This window comes from Sinohyriopsis cumingii, chromosome 4 (assembly GCF_028554795.1).
Source record: "Sinohyriopsis cumingii isolate HCF-2022 chromosome 4, ASM2855479v2, whole genome shotgun sequence".
NCBI lineage: Eukaryota > Metazoa > Mollusca > Bivalvia > Unionida > Unionidae > Sinohyriopsis > Sinohyriopsis cumingii.
This window is the reverse complement of record NC_142964.1, coordinates 26,679,944-26,692,217: the sequence shown is the minus strand read 5'-3', so window position 1 is coordinate 26,692,217 and position 12,274 is coordinate 26,679,944. Positions and strand designations below refer to the sequence as shown.

At 35.1% G+C, this 12,274-nt stretch overlaps 1 protein-coding gene across 1 annotated transcript; it reads right to left on the bottom strand.

Annotated features, from left to right (window-relative positions):
• Positions 1-252: 252 nt before the first annotated feature.
• LOC149800846 (zinc transporter ZIP1-like) lies at positions 253-6,371 on the bottom strand. The gene has a single exon (XM_089954860.1). It carries the CDS (start codon positions 6,001-6,003, stop codon positions 4,900-4,902), a length of 1,104 nt encoding a protein of 367 aa, XP_089810986.1. The 5' UTR covers positions 6,004-6,371; the 3' UTR covers positions 253-4,899.
• Between the last annotated feature and the right edge of the window lie 5,903 nt (positions 6,372-12,274).

Sequence of the window (12,274 nt, the reverse complement as noted above, 5' to 3'; positions counted from 1 at the left end):
ATTAATCTTTTTTCTTCTGCTCTTCAAACTGTATGACATTTATTTTGTGTGTGAACGATGTACTCCTCTTGTACCGTGTGATAAAACAGCTGCGTAACAGAAGATGACTGAACTGCTGCACAATATAGGAAATTCTGGCTATTTTAGGGAATTAATTTTTGAAGAGGATGAAACTATCAAAAGTGGGAAACCAAACACGGTTAGGCTTGCAAGGTTATTGCTAAGGTCAGGTTGTACTATGTAATACTAATGTCACTTTCTTTAATAAGCTGAAATGAATTCAGTTTATTCATGATGTATACAGCAAGATAACAGATTGTCAAAATATATACTATGGCTTTAACATAAAAAATAAAGAGTAAGTAACAAAATACTAACCCTAACTACATATTTTTTAAAATGTGAAAGCACTTGCCATCCAATGTTTTAATTAAAGCATTCTTGATTTGACAAAAATATCCAGCAAAAGTAATCATAGAAGCACATGTTCATGAGATTGTAAAAGAATACATGGATTACATGTTTATAAGACTGTAAAAGAGTATATGCAAAAGAACAAATGAGATTACAAACATCAGTATTTTTAAAACATTGCATATCCAATATAGTCTTACTCAACAGGAGAAAACATTATGACCACCATTTGATAAAACATTGCATATCCCATTAAAATCTTACTTAAATGGAGAAAACACTATGGCCTATATGACCACCATTTTATAAAAATGTTGCATATCCCATAAAAACCAACTTAAATGGAGAAAACACTATGGCCTATGTGACCACCACTTGATAAAATGGTTGCATATCCCATAAAAATCCTTCTTAAATGGAGAAAACACTATGGCCTATATGACCACCATTTTATAAAAATGTTGCATATCCCATAAAAATCCTACTTAAATGGAGAAAACACTATGGCCTATATGACCAACACTTGATAAAAATGTTGCATATCGCATAAAAATCCTACTTAAATGGAGAAAACACTATGGCCTATATGACTACCACTTGATAAAAAGGTTGCATATCCTATAAAAATCCTACTTAAATGGAGAAAACACTATGGCCTATATGACCACCACTTGATAAAAATGTTGCATATCGCATAAAAATCCTACTTAAATGGAGAAAACACTATGGCCTATATGACTACCACTTGATAAAAAGGTTGCATATCCTATAAAAATCCTACTTAAATGGAGAAAACACTATGGCCTATATGACCACCACTTGATAAAAAGGTTGCATATCCTATAAAAATCCTACTTAAATAGAGAAAACACTATGGCCTATATGACCACCACTTGATAAAAAGTTGCATATCCTATAAAAATCCTACTTAAATGGAGAAAACACTATGGCCTATATGACCACCACTTGATAAAAAGGTTGCATATCCTATAAAAATCCTTCTTAAATGGAGAAAACACTATGGAATATATGACCACCATTTGATAAAAAACATTGTATACCCCATACAATCTTAACAGGAGAAAATACTATGACCACCAACAACTGATAAAAGAACAAAGAAATACAGGTGAATTCATGTTTTTGCTGTAATTCTTGGCTATAATTTGTACTTCCCATCTAATCGGAGTTAAATGTTTGACTCTGACAACAACCTTTAATATCAGTTAAACTGGGTGGTTATTGTACACTGCATTTTCCAAACTGATCATAGATTTTCTACAGTTTAATCGCCAGTGGTAATGTTATCGTGACCCTAAAGGTGTATTCCAATGCCAATTTTTCTGATATTGTCAAGTTTAATGACTCCAACTCTTAAAATAAGTAACAGAAAGAAAGTGAAACCAACAATATAAGTAAAATCAACAAGTTATTTATTTTTCTAAATTACAATGTGTAAATTTACGAAACACCATATTGTGAATTAGATCCCAAATAATCCTAAATGTTGTATCACAAATACAAAAGTACCGATTGTCCCAAACGAATTCAATGTCCTGAATATCTTTCAACAATTTTTCAATAATCCCAAAATAACGTGTTATGCCAGCCAATGAGCACTTTTGCAATTCCAATGAAAGATTTAAATAATTCCTTTTGAATTATATCTGACTGCAATACTGATCACAGACTCCTAAAGAATGATATCAAACAGGAATGAATAATTTGTTTATCAACCATATATATAAATATATATAAAATTGACAGCCACTTTGGAAGGCAATGTAACTGGGTTTTTTTCTTGTTATAAAACTTAACCACAAAATGAAAACGCTGGAAACATTCCAAACAATTCTGACAGATAAATGTATACGAAGCACATGAACAGATGGATGTTCATTTATTCAAAACAGGTCCCTGATATTATGGATTAGTAACCTTAAATTTACCGCTACACTATGTGCTAATTCAGTTAACAAGTTATTTATAACTAAAAAAACATAAGAAAAACTAGGTAAGCCATAACTATACCCTAAATCACAGACAAATCTCAATCACACAATATAATTGAATGCACAAAAAAAATGAAGCAATTGAGCTTTGCTATACCTGTAATATCTCAGTTATCACTGTCTCAGTTATCAAAGTCTTTATTCTATAATACTAAATATCTGACAATAAATGAGCATTTTTTATCAGATGACATTTTCAAATTCAACAAGACGCTCATAATGATCTGAATTATTGCAAAGAAAAAAGTATACATACTGGGTTGCTATTGTTTAGGTTGGAACTGCAATTTTTTAAAGAAGGCCTTGGGTTGATTTGGTGCTGTACAACACAGCAACAAAAGTAGGATATTTAGTGCAGAAGCAATTGGGGCTCCTGGACTTCAACTATGAAAATCCCAAGGAGAACCCTAGCCAGATAATATATGAGACTGTGTCAGGCCAAACGTATATGTTTGTTTCCTACTGCACTGGTTTTAAATTTAGGGTAGACAGGTTGTATTTTTTTAAAACCATATATATTTAAGGAGAAAAAAGTGCTTGGATCGGCAATGAGAAACAGCGATGGTCGACTTACCAGAAATACATATAGTTTTGTTTGGCCTTATCTGCCATCCAATCATATATGATCTTTTATTACACAAAAGCAAAGGTATATTTAAATCCATTTCTTAAAGCATTGATATGGTCAGGAACTTCATTACCATAAGAATGTCATTTATATACGTGCTGAAGCAAAACTATAAATATAACTGTTAAATAGTAGTCAGAGGTCTCAGAAACGCTTAATCATTTGGAATCAATTGTTTTATCTGGGACACAGAAAATTACGTATACAGGAGTCCTCAATGCAATTGCCAGAAGGCAAATTCAAAGGCTTGCCAGTCCTGCTTCAACCACCTGCTGAGTGGGAAAATGTTTTGATCAAATGATCATTTTAGCTGTGCTCATATTTACAATGAGAAAATTCTGTGGCTGAAAAACCCTCAGATTTACATGTTGTCATTGTAAGAGTACATCTGAAGAACATGACCCAATAGCTTGGTGGCAAGTTCAAAGACTTGACTAGCTGCAGAGTGGTGGGAAAATGTACTGATATTTACAATAACTGAATTCAGAGGCAGAAAAACACAGTGATGTACTTGTGTATAAGAGTACATCAAATGAACAACTTTTTGTTTGTTTCCAAGTGTAGCCAAATAAGTAGTGCATGTGACCTTGAAATCAAGACATGTTTAGAGTTAGACAAAATGTTGTTTAAAAATCTGGATAAGTATTTGGGGGCAAATTGAGGAAGATTGTAATGAGATTCAACAGAGCACTAGAACTAATAGTTCACATGGAACACTGTGTGATGCCTAGCTTAGTGCATGGAATAAGACCTTTCCTTGGCCTGAGGTTACTCACTCTCACACTAATGGACAAACAAGAGTTATATGTCATGGTGTAAAGAAGTTAGAAAATTAAACTCAATGGCAACCACTGGTTCTATTCATCTGGAAAATTAGCCACTTCAGGTAAACCCAATATGCTTCTGGTAGGGGACTGCAATTTTTTTTTGGAGAACTCATAATTTTCCCAAAATTGGAGTCCTGGACTCCTAGTATTAAAATCCTAGTGAGACAATACAATAATAGGAATACAAGTTTTGCACAATATATCAAAACCTCAACATGCAACAACATACCTGAGTTTTGATAAAAATGTTATGAAAGAATTTCAAAAAATTAGTTCAAGTTGTATGCCTATGTTTAATAGTACTAATGTTGTAAATCAGAAAGTTATAATATTATAGTTGATTAAACTGCAATTAAATGAAACTAAAAACAAGTCTCATTACAATTACAGTCAAATCTGTCAGAAAACAATTTCTTAAGCAACTACCCATCTTAAACAGTCACACTGTGAAAGTCCATTCATAACATTTTAGAAGAAATTCAACCACATGATTTAAGACTAAAATTTATTATTCCCTTAGGTGACCAGTTAACAAATTTGAATGTACTTGTGATTACTTAAAACATCAGTTACCAGTTATGCACTATCATGATGGCCTCAGGTCTGCACACATTGGTTGATGTTCATGGAGTCTCTATATTGATCATTTGTGGCAAAAATTAAAATGCATGAAAATTGTCCAGAAATAAACATCAAGTTAAACCATAAATCTGCTCATCGGACCTTCAAAAGTCCTATTACCTGTTTCCTGTGATAAGTAAGTTTTCGTAGGGGCAAGATAATATCTAGATGTAAATTTCCCACCATCAGAAAACTTGCCACTAATGGCCATGCACATTTAGACTGTCATAAAACTGTGATTTTATGAAGTAAATGTGGTAATACTAACAATAAAAGTTCTGTAATTTACTCTGAATGCTTTGGCAGGAGAATCTAAACTATGACTAAGTCAAACAAATCTAAAATTGAACTGTCTGTGGGATAATGAACTTTACCATGAAGGCCTGATCTTAATGACCTAATTTGGTCTAATGTAACATGGAGCATGTGGTTCACTATGTAAAAACAAAATTGATGTCACTGTTCCAAAACCAAAAAGTAAACACACAACCTTCAACAGTCTCTGGTCAGAGGAATTAAATTCATCTGGAAGCATTTCAAAGAATGTCACATAGAGGAATGTTCCACAGGCAATTCCTGTTAGGAGACCTTGGATAAGTATGGAAGTCTGTGAACCTGAGAGAGTCACAATCCCCATACCTACTGCAATGCCAACAGGAGCTGTAGAAGAAAATAGCAAAATTGAGCGTATTACTCCTGCTTTCGAAAGTTTACTTTGAATCAAGCTCATTCCCAAACTGAAACTTAAGATACACTTGTGAAGGAGTAACGCTACAAATATATCAATGACACCTTCAGTTTTTTGTTGTAAGCCAACAGCAAGTCCCTCAAAAACAGAATGCAGTGATATGGCTAGAAGAAGCATAACAGATCGTAGAAATGAATGACTGTGCTCTGATTCCTGAACAGGAAGTACATGATCTTCACGTGCAAAGACAACATCATCATCCATATTATGGGTATGACCTGGTAGGAGTCCTGAGGTATCCTCATTTCTATGATAGCTCTCCGACAAGGAGTTTGATGTGCTGACCTCATCACTGATGCCCTTGATTGAGTGTTCTTCTGAGACTGACCTCACGAGACTCTTATTCTGATTACGATCTGAATCACATGCCAAAAGTGGTTTTTGAACACCATTGTATTCTAGCTGTCTTTCTTTTACAGTTAGTACAATCTGCTCGACTATCAGAATCAAGAATAATCCGAACATTGCAACAAACTCCGCAATGGGGAAGGAGGTCAATATGTTCATTTCATTCAGAACTAAAATTAGATTTTCACGTACGTCTGGTAATAGATCAAGAAAGCATGTCGCCAGGAAAACGCCAGCCGCGAAACAACTCAGGAAGCTAAGAGTTCTTTTGTAAATGGTTTTCTGATGAATGGTTGTAACTCGGTTCTGAAAAATACGCGACACCACTAAGGGAACTGATCCGATGGAAAATGTCAATATAAACAATGAAACCAACACAAGCACTTTAACAATTTTCAGCTCCATCGTTTCATAAACTATATGATGACCTGATCCAATGTTATTAATTGTGGAATTTTCTTTCTTCTTTTACACACATATCTGAATTCTCCAGAACATCTAACGAGTTCTAAAAGAGCTGTCTTTTGTAAACATAAGAAATGTCAACATGTTCCGTGTCTTGTTTAAAATTTCCAAAGTATAGACACTATAAGCATTCTTTCTTCCGTCCCTGTCGCAACCTGTCTACACGCACGTCCACCATTTTGTTTGTCACAAAATCACATGACTCGTACAGTTAATGTTAAGACTGTATTCGGAGTTGTGATAATATGAGCGAGCCCGAGACCTATATGTTGTCGCGTATAAATACGGACCACAAACCAGGATGTGGTTTTGCAATTAATGTCACTTGAGAAGCTACAACTTGCTTCATCCCTCGTTCAGACAGTTTCCTTGTAATTACATTATGTGGACTTAGCATGTGGTGTTACTCAACATTGTTTTAAATGCGCATTATCTGCCATTCCACCGTTTGGTTTTTACCGGATTTACAAAATTCTGTCAGGTGATTCAACCAAGCTTTGAAAATAAGCAGAATGAACATTTATTATTCTTGCGATAAATATTTAGCTAACTTTAAAAATATACATTGTTGAGCCTTAATTTTTGATGAACTAATACTATAACGTGAACACACTGACGTCGTATCATTTTCACGTAACAGGCAAACAAAGAGAAAAGTAACTGCAGTCCAATTTGAGTATTAATCAATAAGCACGGTTTTCTCCAGGTGCCTGCTTACCACTAAATTTTGAGCGTCGTGGTAATTGTATTATCACATACAAGAAAGTTAATAATAATAATAATAATAATAATAGCGCCTAATCTTTAGACGCTCTAAGCGCTTTACAACATTATACAACATGTATAACATATAAAAAATACATATATAATGATATTATTACCAAAAAAAAAACCACCATGAAATTGGAAAACATAAAAAGCAAGCTAATATATTTAAGGTAGGGAACATTATTAGGTCTTTAAGTTTGTTCTTGCAGTCGAAATAAGTGAGTTTTAAGAGCACTCTTGAATGGGATCACTGTCTTTGTGTCTAAGTTCAGTGGGAAATTCATTCCACGTTGATTGGCCCTTATATGCAAAAAAAAAAAAATTAAAAACAAATATTTAAAAAAAAAATAAATACAAAAATAAAAATCGCTGTCCATATGACCTTGTTTTCGTAGTGGGAATAATGAGCATACGATTGTCAGAAGAGGAGCGTAAGTATCTTGCTGGTGTGTACACGTGGGTAAGGTCGGATAGGTATGTTGGAATGGAATCCGTCAGTGAAACGTACCACAGAGAACAAATTTTGTGTTTGATTCTGGATCGAATCGATAGCCAGTGTAGGGTACGGATCAGCGGAGAAGTGTGCTCTGATAGTGGTACTCTAAATATGATCCGAGCAGCTGTATTTTGAAGTTTCTGGAGCAGATATTGAGATGAACCAGACAGAATCGAGTTACAATAGTCTAGTTTTGAAAGTACTAATGAACACACAAGTGTTTTAGTGGCATCAACTGAAAGATATTTGCGAATTGAGCTGATGCGTCTCAGCTCAAGATATGCATATGTTCATGACATGTTGGTGCAATGTGAGAGTACTGTCCAGAGTAACACCTAGGTTTCGTACTGACTGTGTGAAATTAATGTTGGTGTTACTGATCTTTATTGTTTGAGGTAAAGGATGTGACTGAGAAAGTCTTTGTGTTGTAATCAAAATGGCCTCTGTTTTATCATCATTCATCTGCAGCTTGTTACATGTCATCCATGATTTCACATCAGAAATGCAGCTCTCTACACCTTGGATGGTAGCATCAACTTCAGTTGGGTGGCTAGATTTGTATATTTGGGTGTCGTCAGCGTGCAATTAGTGAGGCACTGGATGATGATCTATGACACTGAGAGCGCCTGAGTGTATAGAATGAAGAGAATAGGTCCAAGAACAGCCCACTCTGGAACACCACAACATAGATCAACTGGGCTGGAGTGTATTCCATTTGCAGACACAATTTATGTCTTGTTGACCAAGTAGGACCTGAACCACAGTAAGGCTGTATTATGAATGCCAAATACATGCTGGTGATGGTGAAGTAATATATCATTGTCTATTGTGTCAAATGCTGCAGAAAAATCAAAGAGGGTGAGGACTGTAATCTTTCCGCTATCCAAAATCAAAGAAAATATCATTAACTACTTTTAGAAGAGTAGTTTCAGTACTGTGTCAAGGGCGATATGCAGATTGTACATGGCTAAAAAGACTGTTTGAATTCAGATGAGATGCAAGCAGGGATATAACAACCTTTTCTAAGATTTTTTATACGAATGGGAGATTAGAAAATGGGCGGTAGTTCTTTAAATCGTTATGGTTGAGTGTTGGTTTCTTCAGCAAAGGCTTTACAATGGCAGTTTTGAAAAAGGATAGGAATTCCCCGGATGAGAGAGAGGTATTAATAACATCAGTTAGTGAAGGCAATACTAGATCTAAGCACTCAAGCAGCAGTGATGTTGGAATTGGATCAAGTTCACATGTCTTTGGCGCACTCTTCATCACGATTGTACGTACCAAATCCATAGAGATAGGTTCAAATGTTGCTAATGGTTGCCGCTGAAATTCTGTATCCCAACTGTATGGTAACGACGAGTCAATTGAAATTGTGTTGTCAAGCTTATCTCTATGGTTTGTACTTTGTCACGGAAGAAGTTTGCAAACAGGTCCGGAAGGTCGACTAGAGAGAAGGTAGTTGGCAGTGGTGTACATTCCTTTACATTAGCTCGTTAGTAATCTCGAAGAGCTCTTTGCAGCTGGAACTTTCCATGATCTTAGTACTCTAGTCAAATGAGTCTTATGAGTCACCCGATTATCTTCTTTCTTTTCGACAAAAGAACCGAGAACAACTCGATTAGCCCTCCCGTATATGTTGTAAGAGGTGAGACTCGCCACTGAAAGAGTTCGCGCTCTAACCCTGTCATATGGTCAATCTAAGTCGGATGTCACTGTGTATCCTTTATTTTAATAGACTAGACACTAAATGACATACTTGAGTTCGTGTGCCGTAAAGCACCAAAAACCCAAACTTATTTCCGTGCAGGTTTAATTTTAAATATAACTGACACACACTGAAATACACTCTGTACGTTAATGCAGTCGTCATTTTTGTTCTGTTCAAATTATACTAAATGTTACATTACTTGACTGTTCGAGTCCAAGGCTCGGCTAGCGTGGGTACGTGGGAAAACCTGCCAGTAGCTTCTCGTGGGTCGGTGGTTCTTCCCTGGGTTTTCCAGGGTTCTTCCTCCACCAGTTATACTGGCCGCCATGTATAGCCTATCTTGTGCTGAAAAATGGCGTTAAACCCTAGAACAACAACAACAACAACAACATTCCTTGACTGGTCTAAAGCGCTCTCCGTTACGAATCACTGCCATCCCACCTCTGTCTGCTTAGGTTCGAGTCTAGAATTCGGCTAATGTGGGTATGTGAGAAAGCTTGCCAGTAGCTTCTCGTGGGTCGGTGGTTCTTTTCGGGGTTTTCCCGGGTTCTTTCTCCACCATTAATACTGGCCGCCATGTATAGCCTATTGCGTGCCGAAAAATGGCGTTAAACCCTAAAAAACAACAACAACAATAACATTCCTTGACCTGTCCTGATTCGTATATAAAATATGGTCCAATAAAATAAGGGATTCACTGTTGTTTGGTTGGTAGACACACATATGAGAAGGGATCTCAGGGAAAATGTGAGCATCGACACATTCGTTCTTGTGCAAACGCACATCAATTTGCTGACGATAGTAAACCGCTAACAATGAAAGAGTGCCCTCCAGAATCTGACTGTCGCAAATCACAGTTAGTTTCATTTGAATGTGGATTTGTATGACGAACCAAATACTTCATAACTCACGCATTTATTCATCTTCAAGTTAAGCTTATGTACAGGAATATACTTGATCACATATCTTCATCTATTTAAACATGGCATCGTTGTTCTATAGTTTAAAAAAAAACATATATAATTCAAAACATCGCAGACATTCCTTGTCAGTGTAATCTGCGTTTCTAAGAAAGTTTAAATGTCTAAACCACTAGGACAATTATTCACATCCTTAAATGATTTGTCGTATGGCATAAATACGTACTCTATGAACTTATTTCGAGGTTTTATTTTTGTTGCTGTTGTTTGTTTGTTTTTTTTTTTGTTTTTTTTTTTGTTGTTTATATCTTAGGTGATAAATCTACTAATGGCTATGAGTTTTACTGCAAGGGAACTAATTTAAGGAAGCAAATAAATATAATTTAAATATTGTCATTCCCTGTTCTAAGGGGGAAAAAACAAAGGATAAGTTATGTCTATCAGATGGACGCAAGGACAATCGTACATGAAAAAGCTTTTGAAACCCCTCCCACGTTCGTGTTGTGCGGAGAAAGAAAGAGAAAAATTTTAACATATCTTCATACATTTTATTTTAGCTTTTTTATAGTTGCTGTTCTAAAGCTTTGTTGTTGTCGTTCGCAGCTTCGTGTCATTTTTCGCAGCTTTTGTGACATTTTTCGCAGCTTCGAGTCAGTTTTCGTTATCTTTATGACATCCTCGTCTTTGGATGGCGGTAAAGGTCTATGCGAACAATTGCCATGTTCAAAGGAGACTCTCCAAAATATCTGGTAAAGTGTCTCATTGGCTGACAGGCTACCCAAAGTTTTTAACAAAGACTTTGTTACATTAACTTACAACTTTTATATGCTCGTCTATGTCTTGGACCGACTACATAAAATATGCATAGTTAATACGGGTTCTCAGTCCTGAACGATTATCCCGCAGAACAAGAGGCATTGCTAACAAGTTTAGTGTGTGTGTGTGTGTGTGTGAATAGAATAGCTTTCACTTGCAAACAAATGTGAACTGAAACGACAAAAACGTCGTCAACACGATCAAACTGTTCAACATTAGGCTCTAACTCTTACTGTTGCGTACAGCAAGAAAATTAATATGGTTTACAATTGGTTCATATGAAGCAATGATATTGAATAAGATGGCTCCAGTTCCTTTATTAAGTTAACATTTTACTACCTGAAATCAAATCAACTAGTACCTGAAAAAGATGATTACTCCATAAATAGCGTACCATTCACTTATTTAATTTTTTTAAAGTCTGGTACAACGTATGACTGCATTGCTATTATGAAACGCAAGCAAACCCCCATCACTGAAGGAGAATGTAAAAAATATGAAGTTCCAACCTGAAATAGCGGTGCAGCGACAAATGCGGACCTTTAGCTCTGTCTATGCATGGTTTTACGACTCTGTGGTCTTTAACTAAGTAACAGCAAAAAGCGAAACCAACAAGTTTAGTAAAATTCAACAAATAATTTGTTTTCCTTGAAAAATAATGAAACATTAAAAGGATCTGAGAGTATTGTAAATTAAATTCCAAATAATCCTAAAAGTTTTATAACAAGTCCAAAAAGTAAAGATTGTACCGACTGAATTCCAGTGTTGAATCTGATAATGTGCCAATATCTTTGATTGAGCTGATGTGCTAACGGTCGTGAGGTATCACAATGACATAATCCACGATTTCCTTGAATGACTTCACAATAATCCCCAAATAGATTTTTAGTCCAAAAGATAACAAGCACTTTGTACTGCCAATAAATAATTTAAATAAATAAATCCTCTCAAATTACAACTGAACACAACTAAATTTTATTTAACAAAGACTGATGTCCCGCTAGGAATTAATCATTTTGACGTAAACAACTTTGTATACATTCCCACTTAATGGAAAATTACCCCAAAGTGAAAACAAAGTCGGGTTTGTTTACTCAAATTTTAGCGAACCCACCTGAAAGAAATCAAATGGGCATAGAATGAACAAAGAGAAAATCAATGTCTGGAATCAGATCCAAGTAAATCATATCACAAATATTTTCTTAAAGTTTAGTGTACAATCATTGACAAAAACTAGCTGTGTAATATATTGTTTACAAAATGACCCTTTCAATTTACAATCATGGACAAAAGTTAAACATATACATAATAAATCCCCTCATAAAGAAAAGTAAAGATGTATACAATAAAGCTTTCTTTTACATATTAATTGAATATATATATATATATATATATATATATATATATATATATATATATATATATATATATAAGATGCTATACTAATAAAAATTGCATAGGTGGATGTCTTATGAATGACACAAAGTTTAAGTAAAACAATAA